Source organism: Hippopotamus amphibius, chromosome 1, assembly GCF_030028045.1.
Source record: "Hippopotamus amphibius kiboko isolate mHipAmp2 chromosome 1, mHipAmp2.hap2, whole genome shotgun sequence".
Classification (NCBI taxonomy): domain Eukaryota; kingdom Metazoa; phylum Chordata; class Mammalia; order Artiodactyla; family Hippopotamidae; genus Hippopotamus; species Hippopotamus amphibius.
This window is the reverse complement of record NC_080186.1, coordinates 210138836-210165780: the sequence shown is the minus strand read 5'-3', so window position 1 is coordinate 210165780 and position 26945 is coordinate 210138836. Positions and strand designations below refer to the sequence as shown.

Genomic DNA, 26945 nt, shown 5'->3' with positions numbered 1-26945 from the left:
CTTGCTATGGAAACAGGTGAAAAGGATGTTGGGAGACAGTTAAAAGTCTTGGCTACAACTCTCAATAAATATTTGTTAAATGAGTGAGAATATACATTTATTAATCACTGTATGGTCAATATATGACGACATCCATCACATAACACTCACAACAGTCCTAAAAAGTCACTTTATTTTTGTTACCACTTTACATATAAAGAAGTTGTATCTTAGAGTGGTTAAGTAATTTTGTGTCAGGGAGATCAACTTGATGGGTGATGACTTAGAGGGCTGGGATAGGGAGGGTGGGAAGGAGTCACGGGTGGGAAGGGATATGGGGATATATGTATAAATACAGATGATTCACTTTGTTGTACAGCAGAAACTGGCACAACAGTGTAAAGCAATTATATTCCAATAAAGAGCTTTAAAAAAAAAAGTAATTTTGTGTAAAGTGACAGGGGCCAGTTGAATCCAGAACCACTGATCTTGAACACCATATTGCTTTACCAGAGAATATAACTTTATGCAAATGTGTTTTACTTGTATTAGATTTATAGATAATGTGGCTTATCTTCACACTATTAATTCATTTAATAACTATTTACTGAACAAATAAAAATTGTTCTAGATACTGGGAATACAAAAAGAGTTATGATAGCATATTTTCTTCTTATTTATTAAAGGTTTAGTCACTGGGATTGGTAAGAATACAAAGTGAGCCAACAGACAGTGCCCATACCCTCATGCAGCTTACCTAATAAAATAATCTCCTATATAGGCTTTAATTATAAGCAACAAGCAAAAAAGAGAACAAGAAGTTATAAGAACACATATTAGGAGAACCGTATCCAGGCTGGCGTAAAGCACTGAGTCAGGGAAGGCTTCCTTGAGAAAGCTGCCTCTAGAATAGCAACTGGCACGTGGGAAATGCTCAACGAATCTACTGAATAAGTGAATGGCCGAATTTATTAATTGAAAGGGAGTTGGAGGTCACTTTGGAGGATGATTTTTTCTAAGCCTGGGAAGCAGAAGGGAGTACCCTTCAAGAAGTCGCATGTGGCTGGAACTCAGAGTAAATTCTCCACACTTTCCAGAGCACATGGTTGAGTTCAATTATTTGTTGAATTAAATCAAACAGCTTCCCCCCCCATCTCAAATGTCCACACAATGAAGTAAAAATTTTCTGCATAAGATCATCTAAAATGTTTCATTTACTTAAATAAGTTCCACATAGGCTCAGAAGACGTGTCTACGACCCAAATAGTTCTCTGCAAATAGGAGCTGCTAAATAAATACTGATTCATCTACAGCAGATTCGAAACTAAGGAAGACATTCTAAAAAATTGGTAATGTACTCTTTCAACGTTTACGTACATCTTTCCAAATCTGGATTAATGCTCCTTAGAAAAGAGAAGCTAAGATCCATCGGCAGTATCAAAATGCCTTATTTGTTGTTTTGTTTTGCAGGATAATCTCATTTCAGTTTAAGAGCTTCTTGAAAGCTACCCTTATGTAAAACTACTGGCTTGGGTTGGGCTCCTGCCAGAACTAAGATAGAAAAATTTACATCTGCTTTTGAAACTCAGCACTCTCTCTCAGCAATGCTAATGATAGTAACTAAGGAGACCTGAGTTTAACATAATTTTTTTAATCTGAAAAATGAAAATATACCATATTATTATGAACTCAGAGAAAAATACTTCAAAGCTATCGAAGCATTAAATATATAACAGAAGCAAGAAATCTGAGAGCCCATTTGTGGGGAAAAAAAGGAGATCTTTGTTATTTTCTCAAGAACCAAAATTACAACAAAATAAAACAATCTATACTAAGTACACCAATGTGAGGTTGAAATAGCTACTATTTTAATTAAATATATCAATTTTTGGGAAAACAGCAGCAGCCACAGCAATAACAACACATTAAAAACAAATACATGGAGAAAATAATAACCAACATATAGTACAGAAATGAAATGTCCTAAAAAAAGGCATTAATGTATAGAATGAAAACACTTATTCCCAAGCTCAAAGTTCAGTTCTCTTCTTCCTAAGGGTCCTGTGCAATGGTGATCTCAGGTAAGCTATGCTCTTATAAACTGTTTTGATGAAAATGGAAATAGGAGACAGAGACACTTTTACCTCTATGGGAGGATACTCTATTTTAGAGTTCTCATCTGTCCCCTCAAATACCTATTTCAACTCTACGTGGACACCACCTACCCTCCCATTCCACAAGGTGTGGCCTTGTGACTCCAAATGGCCAGTGGTAATAAGGAAGAGTGTCACATGGCAGTGGTATCCACTTGATCCACTTTCGCCCTCTGTACAGAGCAAACTCACTTTTTCAACTTCATGCTGGATACTGTTATTTTCTCCAGGTAAATCACCAAGGCACAAAATATATGCATACTTTCCCTCCTTTTCCTGATTTCTATATTTCTGTTAATGATTTCTATATTTCTGTTAACCAAAATCATGCTCAAGCTCAAAACCCTGGAATTTAATTTTCTTACTTTTTTCCTCCTTTCCCTCCCATAACACACAATTCAATCACTTGTCAATGATGCACCCTCAAACCCTCTTACGATTAGATCTTTTATTTTTATTTCAACACCACCAGTCTCATTCAGGTCCTCCTCTGGGCAGTTAGCCATAAAAGTCTCTTAACTGGTGTGCCTGCTCCTAGACTTGCCTCTGCTTTAAAAACAACATTTATTCAATAAAATTTTACTAAATGCCTCATCCGCACTAGGCTTCGTGTTGCACACTTACACAACGCACACCACACCACCAACATGCCACCTTCCTAAACTCTAGTTCTGACAGTATTAATAACCTGCTGAAAAACCTTCAATAACTATCAAGTGCCACCTTCATCCAACATTGATGTATTTCACATTCTGGTGTCTCTTTACCTTTGCAGACTTTTATCCTCTTATTCTGCACTCCAGCCCCCCATCTCCCTGACATATACCCAACTTTTGGGTATAGTAAACCAGTCCCTGTGATACCTTGAGTTCCCTCCATCTCCCCTGTGACTTTGTTCATTCTATTCCTTCCGTCTGAAATAACCTCTTTAATGTCATCCTCAAAAATGGTGAATATGCTAAATTCACCTTTAATAATTAAAATGTAAATGGCCTTTTGATGTTTTCATTATACTCTGGTTGCATAGAAAATAAGTATTTCTTCCTTAAAGATTCCTAAGACCCATCTGAGGATTTAAAAATAAAACATTTAAAGCCTGGTCCTCCCAGGGATGTGGATAGTTTACGATCCTTTTACTATTTAATTATGACTTAATTATTGAAGGTCTCATGTCATAGGCAAAAATCCTTTGAAAACAATTAGGCATTACTATTTCCAGTTTATGGAGGAATGGGGATTCCACTTAAGGCAGACAACTGATACAGGCAGGTTAATAATAAAATATCACCAAAGCAGCTTAAGTAGTTAGGTCTTAAGATTTGTGATGTCTTGATGCCATCCATTACTTTAAAATATCCCACACTGATGTCTCATTTGGAAGAGCAATATACTATTCTCCAGCACCTTAATTTATTTAATTAAGTTGCTTCTGATAGTGAAAGGGGCACATTCAAGGAGAAGTATGTCTCTCTCGCTAGACTGTGAGCTCCAGCAGGGTAGCAATTACTACTTTTTTGCTAAGGATCACCAATATCACAGTCCACCTGAGGTGTCTGCTCATTATCTAGTCCCCTGGGTTCCAATTCTGACCTATTAATTCAGAAACTCTAAGGATAGGGACTATATTTAAAAAGCTCTCCAGGTAATTTTTATGTAGTTGATGTTTGAGAACTACTGCCCCAGGCTAGAGGTGAACTGCTTGCTTATGGGCAGATATAAATTGTATAAAACACAATAGCTACTTTATAAAGCTTTAAGAAAATCCAAGACACTCCCCCATACCCACAACCAGTACCTACCCCTCATCTCCAAAAAAAAAAAAAGTAAATGGGCACTTCCAAGAGCTTTCAAAGTAAGGATAGTACAGAGGTTAGGAATGGTTTAGTGCTGGCCTCTCCCACAAACTGCCTGCATTTAAATCCCAACTATGCAATTTACTAGATTAATCATTTTGGACAACTTGTCTTTCTGTGCCTAGATTTCCCTATCTGACTAGTGGGGATAAGAACAATACCAGTTACATGGAATTATGGATTCAATACATGCCAAGTAGTTGAAAGCACATAGTGCTAGCTGTTAGATTATTTTAAAGCTAACACATAATAGTGACACAGCTGTACCCTAAGTATAAGTGTCTAGAGTAACTTTTTCTGCACTTAAATCTAACCACATTCAGTTAGTTTTGAACAACAACCAAATCCCTCAAATTGAAATGGTTTCAAATTAATTACTGTCTCAAAAACATAAAGCTTTCAGAATCAGGCCAGGTGGCTTGGTACTCGGTCACATTTTCAACACAAGGAGGTTTTCACTGAGGCCTTGGGGCAGAACAAATTTGTTCAGTGTCTACAGTGGAAATAAGGGATTCCTTCAGCTCAATCCAAAGAGTAAACCCACTAGTTCCCAGACGATAAACATAAAGAGACAATCAAACCTTTAGCTCAGAGTCTCACTTTTTCCCTTGCTTCTCTGCATTTCTCACCCCTAAGGACCCAGCACAGGCTGCCAGTAGACCTCCTCTGCCTTTGCAGGAGGTGCTGCTGCAGTCCTTTTGGGATGAACTGTTGCATTGGAGGCAGCAGCTTACTCTGGTTCATAAACAAAATTTCCCATGGGCAAGTCTCATAGGCAGGTTTAACACCTCTGGTTGAAGTTGGATTCACATGCACAGCAGACTCACATTCACGAGTGCATTTGGCAATATCGAAGAAAAGTTACAAGAAGCTCTGAAAGATGATAGGAACTCAGAGTGCTGTCTTCTTTAGTCCTAAGTGTCAAAATTTGGGATATATAGCCCAGAGACTGCCCAGATGGTCACATGAAGAGATTTGAAGAGGGAACCAGAGTAAGTTTGCCATGAAAGTGATCAAGGTAGATTGGAAAACCAGAGATATTAAACTTTGAATGTTTCGTTTTTTCCATGACAAGAGCAAGTTAGTTTCAACCAATTCAGATGATCTCCATTTCAATCTACCAGTATCATAAACTAAAAAAAAAAAAAAAATCACTCTGGTAATATTCATGAGGCAATGGGAACTAAGTGAACCACAATACATTTAAAATCCCGACCTTGGTAAATACAGACGATAAATTGGAAATGGTTTCCTCATGGCCAAAATGTATAGTGAGTACATATTCCTGGCAAACACCTTATAAACATTACCCACCCATCTAACATTGCATATAAAAGTGGTCTGCAGTGATTACGTTGGAAATTATGGGCCACCAGGATTACAGAAAGCTTGATTCCTCTGCTGCTCAGATGGGTGAGGAATTCCTTATATTGTGGAGAGATGTAGCACATATGGCACCAATGGGATCATGCTTAGACGGCACAATTCTCATGTAGGTATGTAACAGCTGAACAGCTGAACACAGAGAGTGAGCTAAGTTGTTTGGACATTGTCAGTACCACTCAGTGCAGTATAGTTACCATGCGAAAACAACCACTCTCTCTCTCCCATCTATTTTGTTCAATAATCTCTATTCTTCTATCAATCAATTATCTGCATCTATCCAACATAGTTTGTTTTTTTTTAATTCAAGGTGCTATGGAAATAGACAAATCAGGTGTAATACTAACTCTCAAGTAACGTAGGAGAAAGGTAAACAAAGGCCCTTTTAATGTTAAGTATATTAACTGCTATGATTGAAATACATAGTTAGCAGAGTGGCAAAAAAAGGACAGTGTAGTCACTTTTGGCTTTGGAGATAAAAAGCAGGAATTCCAGGAATCACTTTATATAAAAGGCAATAAAGGAGCTGAATCTAAAGAAGATTGGTAGATGGTCAATAAAAAACCATGAAGCGTATGTGCCCAACTACGGCAGCAGCAAACAGCCAGGGGAAGCTGAGCAACAGCAAGAAATCCAGATCACTGAGGTCTTGGGTGCTGAGGGAGAGGAAGCAGTCTTAGAGGAAAAACAAGAGATTCCCAATGCAGCTTCTTATACATTAGAGAAAAACTGCTATCTGGTTAGTCATTTATCCCATAGCTCAGGGAATCTGGAGTTTTTAGGTCCAAAACACCTCCTTTAAAGCAAATAAGCATGCAATACGCATTAGTATCACTATATGTGGTAAATGACCAAATAGAGACTTAATATATTATTTTTCAGTACAGATGCACCAAGTCATTTTTACTTAATGCTAAGTGCCTTTTTGTTTTTAAAAATTAAAAAGTAACATTTTTTTAAAACATACACAACTATGCATGGAAGCTCACTTCAAATAACGTGAAGGAAAATATTAATTTTCCATACAGGATTACTACTTTAAACAAAGATGATTAGAAGCAATATATTAATGTCTAGAGGTTATTAACCTTAGATGTTTAGTATGGATGGGAGTGTATCTGCGAATGTAACTTTTTTCAGGAAAAAAACAGGTAAAACATATTCTACTTGAATGAAGAAGTAATAAAGACAGATTAGACTCTGTGTAATTCAGGCTCTGTAACTAGAAAACAACTTCAAAAAAAATCTACTTCTTAGATTCCATGTTCTTAAAAATGGTTTTTGTGTTTCAAGGAGCTTCAGGTGCCTATAAGTACGAAAAAAGTTTTCACACACATTATATATAGGCTTTTGAAATGAAATAGATGATTACTCTATTTTTGCAGCATTTTAAATACCTGGTTCACAAAGTTTAAAAAAAAAACAACCCACCCTGTGTGGAATTTATAGTCTAGAAATGTGAACTTATAACATAACTTGTGCTCACGTAAGTCTCTTCTGGGCCCGCGTATTCTACACTAACTATTATTTTCGTTTAAAATGCAAACATCAGATGGTCTTGCTCTTAGGTATTTAAATTTTTCTAACAAAGAAGAAACTAATAGCCATTTAAGAACATTAACTGTTGAAAATACTTAAAAACTTTATGACTAATGAATAATGACTGCTTAGGAATTGCTGCTAAAGGTGGGACGCACTTCTGACTAGGATATACAACAAGGTTCTGCCTCCCTCTAGTTTATAGACTTTTTGTGGGTCACATAATTCCTACTATTCTTGCTCATTTTTCTTCACTGTTCTTTCCTCTCCTTTCACCCAGGCAGTTATCACTACTTGCAGTTCCAACAACAAAGTGCCCAGATCATCAAGCAAAAGTGGTTTTTTGCATTTTATTCATTTATTTTTAATGTATCTCAGGCAGTACAAATTCAGGCTTTATGAGCCGATGAGATATGTTTTCACGGTGCAGTCTGAGGATGACCTGCAATAAATAGGTCTGTGGGAGAATCCAGAAGTTTCTATTTTTATCCAGTGACCTGTGTGATTCCTGTGCACGTTTCAGTTTGAGAAATTATTACCTCCCCAAACTCTGTGGCATATAGAAAAGGAAGATATTGAGATCATATTCACATTTTCTAAAAGGGTGATGAATTATTTAAAAGAGAAAGATCAAGATCTATTTTTCTCGGTGATAAAATACTAGCACTGAAATAACTACTGGTAAATTAACTTTCGAATGAAAATTACGGCTTTGCCTTAGTATACCCATCAAATAGATTAGTATATAATAATATAGCTATGCAATACAGAGTGTAATGGGGATTTCTCTCCTTTCACTTTCTATAAATATGCTAAAGTAGTTTTTAGTTTAACAGAAGCTCTATTAAAAATAGACTGTCTGGATATACTAAAATACTATGGTTCAAATAAAATGGTTAGCAGATGATGTAAGACCAGGCTATACATGTTATACTATTATGTTTACTGTCTTTTACTTTTCTATATCCTAGATTCAGAACATTGTGAAGGCAAGTACTGTCTTTTTTCTAGTACCCAGTAGAGAATAGACCACAGAGTAGACATTCATTTAGTAAATGTCTGTTGAATGGATGAATAAATAAATGGCTAGAAATCCAATGTATACGCATCCCAGAAAGAACATATACAAATAAAATCACCTTGGAAATTAAAAAAATAATAATAAAAAGTAAATTTTACTACATGTAGCTATAGAAAAAGAAAAATAACAGGAACTGAAAATATTTATCTTTTAAAATAAATAATAAATAATCATCCTGACTGATCTGATTCAGTGAGCAAAGTTCCCAGAAGGTTTAGATAAGCTTTTAGTTTTTATATAATACAAGGCATATTTCCATAATTGTGCAAAGTTGTTATTTCTAACATATCAGTCAAAAGGGTAATTGATATTCCAGAATGCTAATGAACCAGTTAGTGTTTATGGTGGTGGTTATTTATTACTTGGAAAAAAATCTGGGTGAGGAAATAAAGGTCAGAAAAACTTGAAAAAAATAAGGAAAAAAAAAAAGGTTTTTGTTTAACTGTATTTACTGCACTAACCCCTTAAATTCAGAACCAATTATGAACATTGTGATACTATCCATAACTGCATGCTGAGTGTGTAAATTTAAAAATGGCAATTTCAATTTTCATTTCATCAAGACAAGGAAGAAAATGAAATTGAATACTAATTAGTGCATGTGCTTCTTACACCTGAAAGATTAGGGGAATACTGTGCTCATTATAAGTGAGTTTAAGAAAAGTACTCAAATGATTCATTTGAAGGACTGAATATAAATAAAAGAATTAAACAACAAGGGAAATTAATAATGCTCAAACAAAGAATATTTGGTACATAATTAGACTTCCTAGAGCCTCTTAGATACGGTTTTCTTTTAAGAAAGGGATACACATTTTCTTTTTAGAAAAATAACGTAGAAAATAAGATGTTATTAAAGAATATAATAACATAATACTCTGAACACAATCATGAAGTATTTATTGAATAACAATGGTGAGTTTTCAGTTTTCCTCCCATCATAGGCAAGATTTCCTCATCTAATATAAACCCTTTTAATTTACTTTTACTGTTCTTCTCTAAGAGTTCTCCATCATCTTCACACCAAAGGCAAAATAATAATAACCATAGTAATAATAGTAATAGACTGCCCTTAGAAGTAAAAGAAGTATTAAATTATTCTACTTAGGTTGATAAAGTTATATTTAATCTAAATTCCTCTAAGAGTCTATCTCCCACTGTCCTGTTTCACTGAGGTTTTTTCGACCTATAATCACTGGGATAAAGAAAACTTAAAATTCATTCATACTCTGAAAGACAGAATGATGCATAGTGTTAAGTAGGCAGTAAACTGTGACAAAGTGAAAATCAGGACATAAAACAGTCATAAGGTGTTTCTCAGAGAAAAAAACTACAAAAGTATGTTATTTATGGTTTATTGATATAGACAATCACTGACGCTCACAAACATAATCTGCCAAATAGAAGCCCTGATGCAAACTTGTGACATCATCTCTCAGTTGCTCTACAATTTCTGCTATGAATCTTAATTTCTGAAGTTTTATCATGGCCTTGATCATATAAATGCATTTCATAAGGTCAACTTAAAAAAAAATGGTCTCTGGAATGATTTTTAGCAAATAGAATACAAGAATTTTTTGTTGTTTTGTGTTCATTTAAAACTTAACTGGAACTTCATTAGTCTATGGTCAAAATTATACAGAGGTCCCATTTCCACTATGTGGAATTTTCTTTGTGCATGTGCCTATAGATTAGAAAAATCATGGGTAATTTAAGCAGCAGTGTCTGCAAAGGTATGCAAATTCAATTCATAAAACAACAAGATTATCAGGTAACCACACAGAGCTATATAGATAAAAGAAATGTATATATGTTATGTAAAAATTCATAAGAAATCTGAACAAAGATATAACTGAAGGAGATTTTGGCCCTGTTTTGAAAGTACTACAGAAATCATACTACTTGGCTGTAAATCAATTTCCCTTTCTATCAACTGCCTGTAAACTAGCCTCTATCTTTTGCACCTAATAATGTTACAATAGAGTCCCATCTTAAAAATTACCTCCAACTCAAAATATGTAATCAACAGATAAAAAAGATCAGCTACCTTAACAAATCAAAATTCTGTAATAACTCCCTATTCCGAAGGAATAAAGCCAAAACCTTTTGGTATGTATAAATCCTATGGCACAGTGAACTCACACACTAAATTTGAATGCATTCTTCCACCAACCTAGACACAAGTCATGATTCTCTATATGGCGTTGCCCAGATTCTTTCCTAGCATCTTGGATCATGCTGTTCCCTTGGTATCCATCCAGTCTCTACTGAAAGCCATCTTCCAAGGCCTATCTCAAAAGCTGTCTTCCTGTGAGGCTTTCTCATGATAATTACTTCTTCCTCTGACCCCAGGGTATACTGGATTTTCCCTCTCTTCAGCATACATGAATGACTCGTTAAATGTTATTACCATGTTCCATACCAACAGAGGTATAATCTTTCACAGAAATTATGGTTTGATCACCTCTTCTGCCTCCAAATATGTAGTTTCCTGTCTCACTTCAGCTAAGGGCTCAAAAAGTATTTAAGTAGATAAAATATAAGATGCAGGCATTACTACCATCGATTACATCTTTGGGAAATCACCTAATATCTTGCTATGGAATTGTTTTCTCATGTTTAAAAGAATAGCTAACTGATGATAATAAATAATAGAGTATGAATTGAAACACACTCAGCTATTGAAAGAGGGTGCTGAAGACACTTGAGATCTTATCATAATCCGTTGCACATTTTTTATCTGCACATGTGGAACCACTAATAAGAGAAGGGAAAGACAATTTTTATACTCGAAGTATCAAAAGTTGCTATTAAATGTTAACACAGTACTAATGAACACATGGCATATGTGAAAACCTCCCTCTTCCAAATGCACTAAAGATAGTGATATTTATAACCCAAGAATTTTAACATTTTTAACCCTCATAACACACTTTCCAATGGAATATTCACCTTTCCAAAGTTTCAGAGTTTATACTCAATTTGGACTCTGGCTAAATCACCCCTTCCTCTGTGACCATTAAGAAAAGTCACACTTTGGACACAACCTTCTTTCTGAAATGACTCTGGTCATGCCTTGGCAGTACCCTTGTCCCATCCCATCTGTTACCTGAATCCATGGCCATCTGTCATTTTCTGCAGCTGTCCAGGCATTTATAAGCCCCTTCTTATTGAGACGTGCATAGTAGGGATACCATTTCTGAAGTCCAAAAAGAGCACGGTGGGTAGATGAAGCTGTGATTTGCTGATTTGAAATTATTCCACCTTCAATTCCCAATGGGCCCGAACATTCTGGGAACAAATGATGAAAAAAAAGTGAATGTACTAGAAATAATCCATGTCGAAATGTGGCCGTTAGATATGATGGGAGATATTTTTAAAGTGATTTCAACCTGGACCACCATGCCATTCAAGCCCCTCAGACATTACAGATTTGTTACCGATCACTACATGAAGGAAATAATTCTTTCTCCTCATGCCACTCTCTTTTTCCTTTGCTTTGAATGTGGCAGCTGAACAGACATGTCCCTTCTGCACCGTGATTCTGCGTTATCTACTGTTATCCTCTGTTGATTACATCAACAAAAGTATAATGTGCTTAAAAGGTCTATCTCATATTTTATATTCCCATTAGCACGCCTCACAAATACAATTCCTCAATAAATATCTGTTGATCCATTATTTCTTGACTAGTCTACATCTGAGTTTTGTATCAAAATCATTTTCATAATGACTTAGCATTTCTCACTACTATAAATTTTTTAAGTTAAATTTTTACAACCACTGTCAGTTATGCTTCTACAGAAAGGGCACTGTGTAAATCTGTCAACATTTAAAACTTTTATAATAATAACTTGTGATATGCTACAAGTAACAGGAAATATAAAGACAAATTTTTTTTATGGAGTAAGCAGGTAAGCACTCAGACATTATATAGAGCAGTATAAATACCACTCAGTAAATCAAGATATTAAAACATTTACACTTCTAATATTTTTAATTCAAAATCCATAACTCTACCAATAGGGATTCCACACAGACATTTAAGCTTTTTTCTTTTATTTTTCTTTAAATTTGCAATTTAGAAATTCAAAATAAATTTCCTAATAAAAATTTAAAACACTAAGATTAAAGCATAATGTACTCAAATAATATGTTCTCAGATACCGAATGTGTTTATATTTCAAAATTAGAAATGAAGCTAAATCAATCTAAAAATTATATATGTACTATATATATCATATACACTTGAATTTCTTATTTCCTAAAGTTTCACCAGAAAGAACACTTATTTTGAATTCAGTTTTGAAAATTCAGAATAAGTAAAATTATGATATAATGAAAAGTAATACCTAGTTTTCTTAATTTCATTAACATTTCATATACTATATTCAACTTATTGCAAAACTGGATTTGTATAAGAAATGATATTTCTATTATAAAATACACTATAATAATATATTATTGCTGAAATATGAATGGAGCATACTGCTATTAGTAAATGTTAGTGTATATAAGTCAACTTGATCAGTGACTGCTACCAAGAATATTTTAGATTTTAATTACTATTGAAGTCTAACAATTGTCAGTAATTAAATGTTAACATTCAGACTGAGGTTGAAAATATGAAAGGAAGAACTCCGCCACTGGACTATAATATTTTAAAAAGTTACAAAGAGAAATCTCTTCCATTCCTATACACTAACAATGGAAGAGCAGAAAGAGAAATTAAGGAAACTCTCCCATTCACCATTGCAACCAAAAGAATAAAATACCTAGGAATAAACCTGCCTAAGGAGGCAAAAGATCTGTATGCAGAAAACTGTAAGACACTGATGAATGAAATCAAAGACGACACAAACAGATGGAGGGATATACCATGTTCCTTGGAAGAATCAACATAGTGAAAATGACTGTACTACCCAAAGCAATTTACAGATTCAACGCAATCCCAATCAAACTACCAATGGCATTTTTCACAGAACTAGAGCAAGAAATCTTACTATTTGTATGGAAACGCAAAAGACCCCGAATAGCCAAAGCAATCTTGAGAAGGAAAAATGGAGTTGGTGGAATCAGTCTTCCTGACTTCGAACTATACTACTAGGCCATAGTGATCAAGACAGGATGGTACTGGCACAAAAATAGAAAGGAAGATCAATGGAATAGAATAGAGAACTCAGAGGTAAGCCCAAACACATATGGGCACCTTATCTTTGACAAAGGAGGCACAGATATACAATGGAAAAAAGACAGCCTCTTCAATAAGTGGTGCTGGGAAAATTGGACAGCAACATGTAAAAGAATGAAATTAGAACACTTCCTAACACGATACACAAAAATAAACTCAAAATGGATTAAAGACCTACATGTAAGGCCAGACACTATAAAACTCCTAGAGGAAAACATAGGCAGAACACTCTATGACATCCATCAAAGCAAGATCCTTTTGCACCCACCTCCTAGAATCATGGACATAAAATCAAGAATAAACAAATGGGACCTCATGAAACTTCAAAGCTTTTGCACAGTGAAAGAAACCATAAACAAGACTAGAAGGCAACCCTCAGAATGGGAAAAAATACTTGCCTATGAAAAAACGGACAAAGGATTAACCTCCAAAATATACAAGCAGCTCATGCAGCTTAATACCAAAAAAGCAAATAACCCAATCCACAAATGGGCGAAAGACCTAAATAGACATTTCTCCAAAGAAGACATACAGATGGCCAACAAACACATGAAAAGATGCTCAACATCACTAATCATCAGAGAAATGCAAGTCAAAGCCACAATGAGGTATCACCTCACACTGATCAGAATGGCCATCATCACAAAATCTGGAAACAACAAATGTTGGAGAGGGTGTGGAGAAAAGGGAACTCTCCTGCACTGTTGGTGGGAATGTAAGTTGGTACAGCCACTATGCAAAACAGTTTGGAGGTTTCTTAAAAAACTACAAATAGAACTACCATATGATCCAGTAATCCCACTACTGGGTATATACCCAAAGAAAACCATAATCCCAAAAGAAACATGTACCATAATGTTTATTGCAGCACTATTTACAATAGCCAGGACATGGAAGCAACCTAAATGCCCATCAACAAATGAATGGATAAAGAAGATGTGGCATATACATACAATGGAATATTACTCAGCTATAAAAAGGGATGAGATGGAGCTATATGTCATGAGGTGGATAGACCTAGAGTCTGTCATACAGAGTGAAGTAAGTCAGAAAGAGAAAGACAAATATTGTATGCTAACTCACATATACGGAATCTAAAAATGGTACTGATGAACTCAGTGACAAGAACAAGGACGCAGATGCAGAGAATGGACTGGAAAACTTGAGGTTTGGGGGGGGCAGGGGGTGAAGGGGAAGCTGAGACAAAGCAAGAGAGTAGCACAGACATATATATACTACCAACTGTAAAATAGATAGCCAGTGGGAAGTTGTTGTATAACAAAGGGAGTTCAACTCGAGGATGGAAGATGCTTTAGAGAACTGGGACGGGGAGGGTGGGGGGGACTGGAGGGAGGGTGGGGGGGGAGTCGAGGGAGGGAGGGAATACGGGGATATGTGTATTAAAACAGATGATTGAACTTGGTGTACCCCCCCCCCCAAAAAAGTTACAAAGATATTTTTCACTGGTATCCATTTTTTTCACGAAACCTAAACATGTTTCTTTTTTCTATTCCAGGGTCAGATAACAAGTAGTTCTAAGCACATTACTTACCAACATTTCCCCAATGAATTTAAAACCTTTAAACACTTTTTATAAAGACAAAAATGTGTGGATAAGTAATCATCTTAATCAGTTGTTATTAGTAAGGATGACATTAATACAGCAAAAACTGCATGTTTGTGATTGACAACTGACAAATCATTCACTTGATAAGTTAAATTTAGGTAGTAAGATCTTTTCTAAAGCATTGTATGTAGAACTCTTCAGCACTTTATAAAGGTGCACTATTTCACTTTGAAGTCATTAAATTAAGAGGCCATTCATTTTTAGAATCACAGTATTAGAAGCCACAGATGATAATCTGATTTTCACATTCCTAAAAAATTGACATTGAAAACTCAAACATTTAGTCTTTGGATTCTTGCTTTGCTTTGCATGTCAAACTTCAAGATCTTTACAGATTTCATAAAAGCACTAAGAAACTTTCATGATGACACTTTGATTTTAAGCAACTGCAGGAGGCTGGTTTTTTAAGAATATTGCCATTAAAAAGAGTCTCAAGAATGCTTGTCCTTGATTTGTACAATGTTTGGATGGAAAAATGCAGCAGGCAGGGAGGCCATTTATTGTAGGCCAATCAGTGGAATGGCAGAGTTAGAGAGCCAGCTTTGATTAATTAAACTGCAAGATAGCCTCAGAAAGAACTCTGTACCGTTTAGTTGTTTACTTCTAAAGAACTATGCTGAATTGGATATCCTCACTGAATTTGTAACCATTTTAAACAAAATTAGACCTCAAACCACACTATTCAGTATGTCTACTTTGTCAGTACTCTTAACTTACCAACCTCCCCTTATTAGCTACCATATGAGCAAACACAATGGCTGTGAACTGTTGCATTATCATGTAGGCTAAACACCAATGAGCAATTTAAAAAATATATTTGCATTTTTTTATTCTGCCATAAGGCTCCCAATCTTTGACATGCCCTCAACAGTCATTCATTCAAATAAAATGTAATTTAAAAAATATATTGTCATGCTGTATTTAGATAGGGCTTCACAGCTTACAAAATATTTTCACATGAGCTATCTCACTGCTGTGATGTCAAATTGATGAATATTTCTTTTCTCAGTCCTCCGTTCTATAAGTTATTGTTTTGGGGGTTTTTTGTTGTTGTTTTTCTTTTTTAAATAAACTTTCACAACCTTCACTTACATACTATACTTCATGTTGCTGATCACTAAACCCCAGCAGAAGGATCAAGACAATGAGGGATTCTTGACCAAAGCATGAGTCTGTGAGGTATAAGCTTAATTCCTTAAAAACTGAGTGGTCCTCATTTTTTCTCATTTTAGAGACTGTGGTTACGGTGGCCCATAATTCACCAGATGTGAGGTAATGAAAGATAAACAGTGCTTTGCCTTTATAACTAAAAATTGTTAATAATGAGCTTGGTTCTACACAGTCACGTGCATGTCTCTCTTTAGAGATGAGGTGATCCTGGGCCTTTTAGCTCCTGTGCAGCAGGCACCAGATCTTACACTGCTGCATTCTTAGATGCTCACAGTGGCTTGGCTTCTACACAAGAAGAGCTCAGTAAATATGTGCTCGATATTGGTATTGGGGGCTTTATTTTCCTAAACAGTAAACTAATAAGCAAATCCAACTCTTACACTTTATTTCACACTGGAAAGTTGTCACAACAGCAGCTTTTCTTCTCTAATCATTTGGACCACAATCAAATGGATGTCATCATAATAAAAGGTTCAAAATCCAATTTTCTTTTGCCTGTGCCATCCACTTCCCCAATGTCCTATTAAATACAACAGTTATAAAAACTAATGAAGGAGTTGCAATTCAGAATGCAAATGATTATACACCTAAGATTAAGTGACCTTAAGCTGTGAACAATAAGATGCATAAAAGAAAGATAATCTGGAGATATACACTGCTATCACTATCCATAAATGAGGGAAGGATATAAAATAATACTTGATGAAAAACAATATTAGATGAAGCATATCACATTCTGAAGTTTGAAAAGTGTACCCACATGTGTTTCCCCACATTACCAAAATAATATTTCAGGGAATAAAAGGTTATCACACCTATTTCATAAACAAGGAAACCTGTGAGGAGGGAAGTTAAACTCATAAAAGATGAGTCTGGAACTTAAGCCAAATGCTCTGCTGCACAAACAGAAAATGATATCGACTGACAGAGTGATAGGTTCAGTAATTCTTTAAAAGTTGATTCTGATTTTTTTTCTTCTGTTGTGATTTTATATGGGGGTGTGTGCATACACATACTAGGATAGAGGATAGGAGAATTAACACGAAGGAAACGTGTAGAATATTATTAGTGGTACTCAGGATATGACAGAGCTTTCACAAACTGGGATATATTAAAACAGCAGGCAACAGTCTGTGGCAGTGAGTCACAGAAGTAAATATTGAGGTATTATGATGGTCTGTGTCCCTTTACAGGTGTTAAAAAAATTGACCTGCTACCATTATTAGCCTATATACTGCTTATCTAACATGGACAGGTTTATTCAGTCCTGACTAATTTATTGACCTGTTACTATGTGCCTATCAAAATATCCATCCATCCATCCATCCATCCATCCATCCATCCATTCCCCATTTATTACATTCAGTTTTGAAAAATGCATATTAATTACAGGCCTGCTATATATCAGGCACTTTTCTAGGCAGTGGAGCTACAGGGATGACCAAGGCAGAAAAAGTCTCAGTTCTCAGAGTTCATAGTCTAGTGGAGAGACAAACTATAAACAAACACTTAAATAAAAAAGGAAATACCATAATGTGGTAAGTGAAAAAAAAAAAAAAAGTGAACCAGGTGGGGCTGTGAGATGATTGGAGGTGGCCTTTCTGAGAGGTGACATAAATCCGATCTTTAAATGAGAAGCAGGAGTTGGTTACTGCACTAGGTTTACCGTACTGGCTTTCTGAAGGAGCTTTCAGTTCAGGGGGAGAGGCACACACAGAAATAAACACACTTTAATGTAACATGGCAGATGCTGTGATGTTGGATGCATGGGATTCCCTGGGAGAATGGGAGAGGGAATTATAACCTAGCCTGGGCTTCAGGGAAAGATTTCCTGGAATAGAGTAGGGATTAACATAATGAAGAAGAAAGGGAGGGCAGACAGAGAGATAGGATACAGCTTGGTATGACTAGGGAAGTGGAGACAGACCAGTACTACTAGACCAAGATGGGTTGGTCAGAGGAACAGATGGGATGATGAAGAAAATATAGCCTAGATTATTTTGCTGAAGATCTTGCTGTGAAAAATTAATTCTATTAGTGATGGGGAGTTTCTGAAGGATTCTAACTATGGTGATATTGTTGTTTAATATAAATGATTTAAGAAGGGACAAAACTATGGCAAAATAGCAAGCTACTACCATGGATCAGGTGAAAAATGATACAAGTCTAAAAGAGAAATGGAAAAGAGGAAGAGTTCAAAGTACATTTAGAACTTAAAACTGAGCAGAGCAAGTGATAATTAGATGCAGAATGAAGGAGAGAAATAGAGTATCTTAGAGGGTGGCAGACAGTAGATAGCAGAGAGCAGCTCCCAGGTAAGTGACTGGCTATGTCTCATCAATAACACCTTTGAATCTAATTCCTTCCTGAAAATTTTATCAAAAATTATCCTTGCTGCTGGACTGCATTTGAGAGGACCTGTTTTAGTCCCACCTGCTCTTACCATGCAGAACCCTACCGGCTACATTCACATCAACCAGGCTACAGGGACAGGGTTGAAAATTGAAAATCTGCTTCTATGCTGAGGCCACACCCGGAACTTCCCAGAACACACTCAGCTCATCCATGTGTGTACATTTCTTGTCCCACAAAATGGGGAGCCCCTTCGTAGGCAGGGATTATATCCTGCAGAGTATCCAGCAGCAAGCCTCATTCTTAGCAGAAAATTAATCTTAAAAATAAATATAAAAGACAAATAAACAGTAAAAATTACAGCTAACATTTTAACATTTTATTTGTGTAATTTATTTTTAAATTAAAAAATTATTTCTCTTAGTCTCTCAAGAGTACACAGACACTGAGGCCTTTAGAAGTTGTTTATATGCTGAGTAAAGACGAGGAGCATTTCTTCCGTAAAAATAAAAAAATTGGACTGCCAGTCAAGTGCGTTACTTCTCTTTCAACTAGCTGCCACACAGCAACCAGGTATTCCTGAAACTGTCCACCGTTACCCCTAGAGTGGGCCCACTGGCAATGTGATCATTGCCCAATAGGGCAGTAGGACGTGGCAGTCTATGTTTCCTGACCACAAGACCTGTGTTTACGTGTCTTTGGTTTTGTGCTTGCTTTTGTCAGATTCAACAATAATCCTAAATTAATGAGTCCAATCAACATTGATTATCAGAGGCTTTTAGGTGTCATTTACATAATTAGTTAAATAACTGCTTTGTCTGAATTGTCTGAGTGGCCTGGAAAGGCCTTCTGACCTGAGGCCCTGCTGTTCACAGGAACTGAGCAAGTGATGATGTCACCTGGCAGGCTGAGCAAGAGCAGCTGTGCCAGCTGGGGCCAAGCCTCACGTGCTCTCCCCAGAGTGACTTCTCTGCCTTTGCCAAGTCCATGCGCAAATAAAATAGCTTCAAAGTGAAGTCCTTCTCACTCTGCAAACTCATTCTCTGGAGTGTGGCAAAGAATGGCATCTGCATTTTATTGATCTTGCAGCTGACAAGGAGGCAGTGCCTCAAGATGTCTCACATCTTGTTCCTGAGTGTGCTGATTAAGCCTTTCAAATGAGGGAGATGCTCGGCTGAATCCGTAACAGGAACGTACTGCTTTCATTCACTCTATCCAGGCATCAGAATGAAAAGATTTCAAATTAAAGCCACGTAAGAAACAAATCTTTAAACATTTCTAGTCTTCTCTTTCTCCGAGCATCTCATCTTACAGGAGTGTGAGTCCTCCGCTGTGCTTAGCATAGCACGATCATTGTGCTGAACACAAACACTGGTGAAGGAATTACTGATGACCTCCAATACTGCAGAAACGAATGCTGATTCAAGCAGAAACTTCCCTCTGTGCCACCTGGACCACGGCCTTTCTTTTATTCCTAGCGTTTGTTCTATTTTAGAGTTGTCTTGAGACTAGGTTCTAAATTGGTGAGGGAGAGATCAAGGCCACTATTCCTCACACCGTGGCTCAGGGGTTAAAAGGAGCCCTGAAGATTTTTTGCTTGTGAATCTTGTCACTTAAGCCCCCCACCCCCCACATACACACACACACACACACACTTGCTGATTTCTCTCAGGCTATCATTTTTCTGGCGTTGGGGAGCTGTGTCAAAGGAAAGAGGACGAGAGAGAGAATGATGACAGGAAGTATAAGAAAGGCTGATCTCAGGAACAGGGTTTGGATACACTGGTTTGGTGGTGGGGAGATGGGAAGGAACTCCCTGGACATGGTGTGAATGTGAAGGTGGACACACACACCACAGCTTTCCCTTCACTCACAAATCCCCATGGAGCACCCTCAGGGGTCAGCCAGTGAGTCCACATTGCACTGGGAGCGATCACCTTAAAAGGACTTAAAGTGAAAATCCCACTTGATGATGTTTTTCTTTCTACACTTAGAGAATGCTTGTTTGTATCAGGACATAGATTTCACATATGGCCACAGTAACCTTGCTTAGGGAAACTAGTAGTTGCAAAATCATCAAAATGGTGTCCAAAAATTAGTTAAGCTTATTTGGAATTCACATAAAATGCATGTGCACCTTGGAGAAAACTCTATTTCTTTGCATCAAATGGGCTGCTTACCCTTGATAAATGCCAATTTTCTTCAGAATCTTAAAGACTGATTCTGTGATATGTGGCCACTAAAGAATTTTCCCCATTCTATTAAGAACTGTACTCTATTATTTTCAATATTGGAAAGCTCAGAGGTGCCTGAGATAAATGATGAGGAACAACTATTTGTACATATTTTTTTCTCTTAGATAATAAACTTCTTAAAGGTAGAAACCATGCCTTTTGCATTATTTATGTTTCTAAAGCACTTAGCACAGTGCCTTACAATTGGCAGTTCTCAATATTGTGGGTTAACATAAATGAAAACAAATCATGGCTTTTTTGAAGTTACTTCTATTCCTTTCTTGAAACTGAATTAATCTTCTGAATACAGATACTGTCACTCTAAGGATTCTACATACTGGGTGGGTGTTAAAACCAGAAATACTTCCTTGGTATGCTGGAACACTTGAAATATATAAGAATTAACTCTCGGAGGTAGAGGAAATATCTGGAATGAAAACCAGCCTTCATGAAGTTACAAATTCAATTATCAACCATCTAGCTATTTTCCTGTAAAATGTGGCTATGCTTTTCTTCACACTGTATTATCTCAAGTCAATTATGATGTACTATCGGTTTAAATTAATTGTTTTAAATTCTGGAAAAAAATTGAACTCATGAATAAACTAAATTAGAATAGGAAATTGTCCGTTAATATTTCCCCAAGCTAATTTTTTGAGCACATTGATGCAGAATGATAGTGTTATTTAAATAGTAGGGCCTATAGACTCTAGTATTCAAAGGCCAAAATTTGTATGGAGATAATTCACAAAAGTCAATCAAATCTAATATTATCATCCTAGCACAGTTAACAGAATTGCCATAGGACAATCAAAGAACATATTTTAGTTTGTTTAAAATGTATTCTTTCAAAAGAGAAAAGCATATGGGCTTTTCAAGCACTGAATGCACTTTTGCAGCCAGGCAAGATTTCAGTAACTTGTACTCAGGCTTCCACTTCCACTGTACAATTCATCTTTTACCAACTATGAAGATAACAACATGGTTTGATGAAACATTTGTCTGTAGAGTCAAATGCCTGGAATTCAAAAACCTGCAGATATATACCTATTCTTGCCTTCCGACAAAACATACATCTGCACAGGAAAGAGCTGAAAAGGGGTATAATGACAAGGTAAATGCTTAAGGTAGGATTCAGTTACTTCAAGAAACATGAGTCGAATACCAAATGTAAATATTCAAATACCTCTATGCAGAAGACACTTGTCCACACTTAGAAGTTATTTACATCTTTTAAGTGTCTTTGGTAAATGCCTATCAGGATAAGTACTGCAAGGCATTGCCTCTGATGTTTTGTTATAAAGAAATAAGATTGGCATGTCAAACAGATTTTTATTTGAGAGATAAATCACTGTCCCATATCCAATGATCAGCTATCTAGCCATTTTTTTCCTGTACAATGCAGCTTTGCTTTTCTTCATGCTAGATGTTATCTCAGGTCAAGTATGAAGTCTCAGTGTTCCAGAGGTCAAAAGAAACTAAGCAAGAAGAGAACAAACAGGAAGCCACTGCAGATGGCAGGTACAGCATAATGAGCCCTCTCTAATGCCAGCATACTTTGGAAAGTTGGTAGAACAAAGGATGGAGGGCAAAATCAAGCCTAGCAGTATACAGTAAGTGATTTGATTATTTGAATTCTAGAGATATTTACATGTACATTCACTCCTAAAAATATAAAGAAGCGTTTGTCATAGAGAAAATAAATAGATAATACTCATAGTCAGAGAGGTATTGGAGTTGGAAAAGGGAACTAAAGGTTCTCTCAAGTAATTTTTTTAAGTCTGCTCTCCCTGTCACAACCTCAGCTCTATTGTTTTTCCTTCTTCCAAACTAAATAAAAAAGTAAATCTTTTGTCAGCATTTCCAGTATAGAACTGAGACAGAAGATAAATTCTTGATAATAACCCATTTACTGATCCAACATTCCTAGAGAAGGAAGTATCACAAATGCTTTGCATATAGTATTTACAATGCCTTTGGTAGTTCTTAAAGGGAAAATGCAACATAGAATTTTAAACAAAACAAATGTTAAGCTATGAAAACTAAGGATGCTTTATGAATTTTACAGAAAGAGTATTCTAGGAGAATTTAATAGAGTAACAATTTTATTACAAAACTGGCTTCTGCTAAGCCAGTTTTTCATATATTATCTCTTATCTGAGATTTATCTGAGATCTATTTTATAATGTAATGAATATAGGTCATCCTATTAAAATAGGAAATTTAATTTTTGCCTCTTTTCACAGTTATATATAATAATAAAGTAGACCCTGATATTTTGCTATGTTCAGGTTAAATTGTTCATTTTTGTTGGACAATTTTGTAGGAAAAAAACAACTAAAGTGTGTATCAGAGCTACCTAATAATGCAGACATACATTTCAGAGAAATTAGGTATTAAAAATCCTAAATCTGGATTTAAATCTTCACCTGCTGAAAAGGTGGTGAATATATAATATTCTATATAGCTATGTTCAACAAAATATTCATAATGGGATACATTGCTATTTTCAAACAGAATACATTATTGTTATGTAGTTTGACCTAATGATTAAGCAAAGAGATATGCTTCTTATAAACTTACGTTTAAAACAGATGACAAACGTAAAGTTTTAAACTACAAATAATCCTATGACTGCCCATTAGGAAGTTTTACATTTTGAAAAAGTAGTCAAAACTCAAATTTCACACTTTTTCTTAAGCTTTTACTTAAAAGAGAACTTAATGTTTCACTTACTTTGGAATTATGTAAAAGACTAGTTTCTCTAGAGGGTTTCATCTTACTATCTTACTTATGTTGGATAGCTCACCACCCCAGTTATGTATTTACAAGCTTAACCAGGAATCAGATAAGGGCCAACAAATCACAAACATAAAATAAAGCACGGTCATTAACCCAAAATGGAGATGGAGGAACTATTATCATTTCTAAATTCCTGTGCAAATGAGGAAAATAGTGATTTGCTTTTCTTAGGAATCCTTCATTTTAGTCAAATGCTTCAAAAAGTATTAAAAGCAGCTATTTTGTAACTTAACAGTCATTAGGATACAGCAGCATATAGCTACTATTATTAATATACAGCAATGATAAATTACACAAAAATAAATAGAACCAGGGATATAAATTTTACCTTGCATTACTAAGAAAATATTTCATTAGTTGAACATTTTTCTTCAGTTACTCAAAACCTTTTCAGTTACAGAAAAAAGAAATGACCGTGTGAACTATAAATTGCTCAAGTAGGGGATTATGACAATATATCCTTGGTGCCTTAGTACTTTCAAAAGTTACCTGCTCAGCTAAACCAAAACTGAAAAGATAAAAAGAAAATAGAAACATTCATTTTATATTAAGACTTAAAGGTTCACAATTTCATAGGATCATACAATTTACAAATGTAAGTAATTTACTTGGAGAAATAAGGTAACAATTAAGTGACTTGTGATATATGTAAAGTGACTTATGGAGTCTTGGCAAATTTTCTATTATATAAGTTCATCAATCAGTTGCAATTTTGGTTAAGGGCATGAATGAAAATGCAGTTCTAGGTATCTGTATTTTTTAAAAATCAGGGTGATACCAATATATAGCAAAGTATGGAAACTGTGAGTTAATCATCTGTATTACTGGGAAAATAACAGTGACCTTAGGTTTGTTCCATAGGTTAGAAACAATATATGGTAAGCATATAGTAAACCTAGGGCAATCAATATGCCCTTAGTGAATGGCAAGTCTTACACTGCAGTTGTTATGGTTGTTATTTTATTGCTATGAAGCAAAAGTTAAGAGTTAAAAGTTATGGATGGGAGAGACTGACTTCCACTGTGACTATCTGAAGACCGAAGATTGAAAAATATACTTCCAGTTTACCCAAGTTTTACATGCATTCACTTCTTATTCAGGAAATAAGAGTAGAACATCTACTCCCATTTCCCATACAAAATATTCTTTAATAAAAATTAAAATACATACACAATTATTAATCATGAACAGTTACTGAAAATGATTGAAAATGTCATGTCACTTGGCGTCTCCTTAATATCATATTCATCATGAGATAATTCTGTCACCAAAGCATTCAAATTGTCAGATAAATCTCTGCCTGGGGGAAATATAAACTATAGCTTCTTACAATGAATGAAAACAAAATGATTCCCCACAGTATATTGCCAGACTCACTAGAAATAAAATAACTAATTAAATAATCTCTTTTTAAAATAGGTCTGTGACTTGCAGGCACTTTTCTTCATTGTGGTACAAAATAGGGATCTCTCCTATGGAAAAAGTCTTGTATTAACACTTTGATAAACCAGATTACAACCCTGAAAAGTGCCTTTATAATCAAGTTTTTTTGCCAATTTAATACCTGAATAATCCTATCTTTAGGTTAGATGGAGATAAAGTTTTAGCTGGCGGCAATTTTGTTGCAGTGATCAAAGAAATCTCATTTCCTCAAGTCCATAACTGAGAGTAAAGTAACAAACCACTTCCCCCCAAACTAAGTGATACCTGGTTCCCATATCTTCAGCATAACCATTTTTTTTGTTTTGTTTGATCATAGCTTATTTTTCCAATCAATATGAGAAGAATGTTAATATTCATTGTTTCAGATTTACAAAGACATAAAGGGGATGTATTGGAAGAAAAATCATGAAACGCCCCTTAGCACCTAGCCAACTCTTTTTTGATCCGATTTTGAGATATAAGGAAACCATGCATGAATACTGGTTTCTTATGAAGTGTCAAGAAACAAAGTAAAGTGAAGAGACAGTTTCAGAGGAAACTTCTTTGCTGCAAAGGTATGGATCTTTTCTCTCACAGACATTCTTGAAGAATAAAAATGAAGCCAGAACATATTTATTGCAGAGAAAAATATGTCAGGCATTTCAGCCCCAAAATAACTCCATGAATAATAAGCAGTCTCAGTCCCAATTTTAGTTGAGGCAACTGAGGCTCAGAGAGGTTAAATAACCCCTCTGCTAAAGTCAGAGAAGGAATATCTGACCCCAGGTGTATCTATTTCCAAAGGGTCATGATAAACACTGTGATATGATGTTCTGGGGACATTCTGTTTGCTGCATTATGTCTTAAGCAGTGTGGAGAAAGATGTGAAATGACAAGCAGGGCACGTGGCCATAATGTTTATAAACACAAAGAGTAGTAACCTAGCTCACTTTGCCTTCTTCATCTTTGTTGCTGCAATGGCTTGTAGACTGAAGGGTCAACATTGGTTGTTATTCATTCAACATTTTGAAAATATCTGTTGAACCTTTTCTGTGAGCAAGGCACAGGCATGACATTTCGTACTCTAGTCTTTTAAGGTTCAAGTGATGCTAATTTAAAGTTAGCATCATTTTATAGCTAGAGATCTACAGAAAATGATTGTGATGAACTGCCTACCTTAAGGATTTCTACAACTTTCTTCTTCTCTCTTGCTCTTTATTTTCTCCTTACGATATACCAACTGCTTTCATATGTTCACTTATAAGAAAGCCAACTGTGATATAAGGCAAAATTATGCAAGCAACTGTTTTCAATGTTAATATTTTCAAACAAGATATTAGCACCTGGGTAAATATCACAGCATTAGTCTAATTTAGGATACAAAGGTAAAAGCTTACATATAATTTCCAAAAGTTATATCATCACTTTATCAAGAACTAGGATTTCCTTTGTAATAACTGTTAATTTTTGTTTTTAATAGCTTTGTATTTAGATGCACAACAATCATTAGAAAAATAAAGACACCAATCAAACATTTATGTGCAAGAAACTTGGATATCCCCTGCGTATTTCTCTTTTCTTTCATATTCACTTTATTGTAGATCCAAGATTCATTATCTGCGCTAACAGATTAAATCTAAATACGAAGAAAATAAATCGATTATATTTGCTCCACACAGCTTACAATCATTTTCAGTTTTAACTCCCATTTCTCATAAGCATGGCTATTTAATAATGTGAATTATTAACTGAAACATGATTTTTACAGTATTTAACTTCTATCAATGCTCTCTGGTTAAGGTAGAATACTAAAAAAAAAAAAAAAAAATCATTTCAACCAGTAATAAAAACAGCCTGTAGACAATTTACTTGGCTAGCTAGCTCCTAGAATTTCAAAAACTGTATATACTATTATATCCTAGAGAGTAGAGAAGCTGTGACTAGAATGAAAAACAGTCACTCCTTTGTACTTATATGCTGTTAAAAAGTGTAAGAGCAAGCCCATACAATTTTCCAATATTTTTCTTTTTTAAAAAATTCAGCTTAAATTTGAATTACATGTATCTAGTGGTCTGTTCATATGTTTAAATAAGTGATAATGTGCTTCACATTTTTATGTTAATCAATATAGATGAAGGCATCTCTCCTCTCTCTCAGAT

At 35.4% G+C, this 26945-nt stretch overlaps 1 protein-coding gene across 3 annotated transcripts in view; it reads right to left on the bottom strand.

The window, feature by feature from the left end:
- EDIL3 (EGF like repeats and discoidin domains 3) overlaps positions 1-26945 on the bottom strand; it is a 411932-nt gene that overhangs the window by 145725 nt on the left and 239262 nt on the right. For all 3 annotated transcript variants that reach the window (XM_057739846.1, XM_057739855.1, XM_057739863.1), the window contains one exon: positions 11098-11279. In XM_057739846.1, the coding sequence (XP_057595829.1) occupies positions 11098-11279 (182 nt within the window). The remainder of the gene's footprint in view (positions 1-11097; positions 11280-26945) is intronic.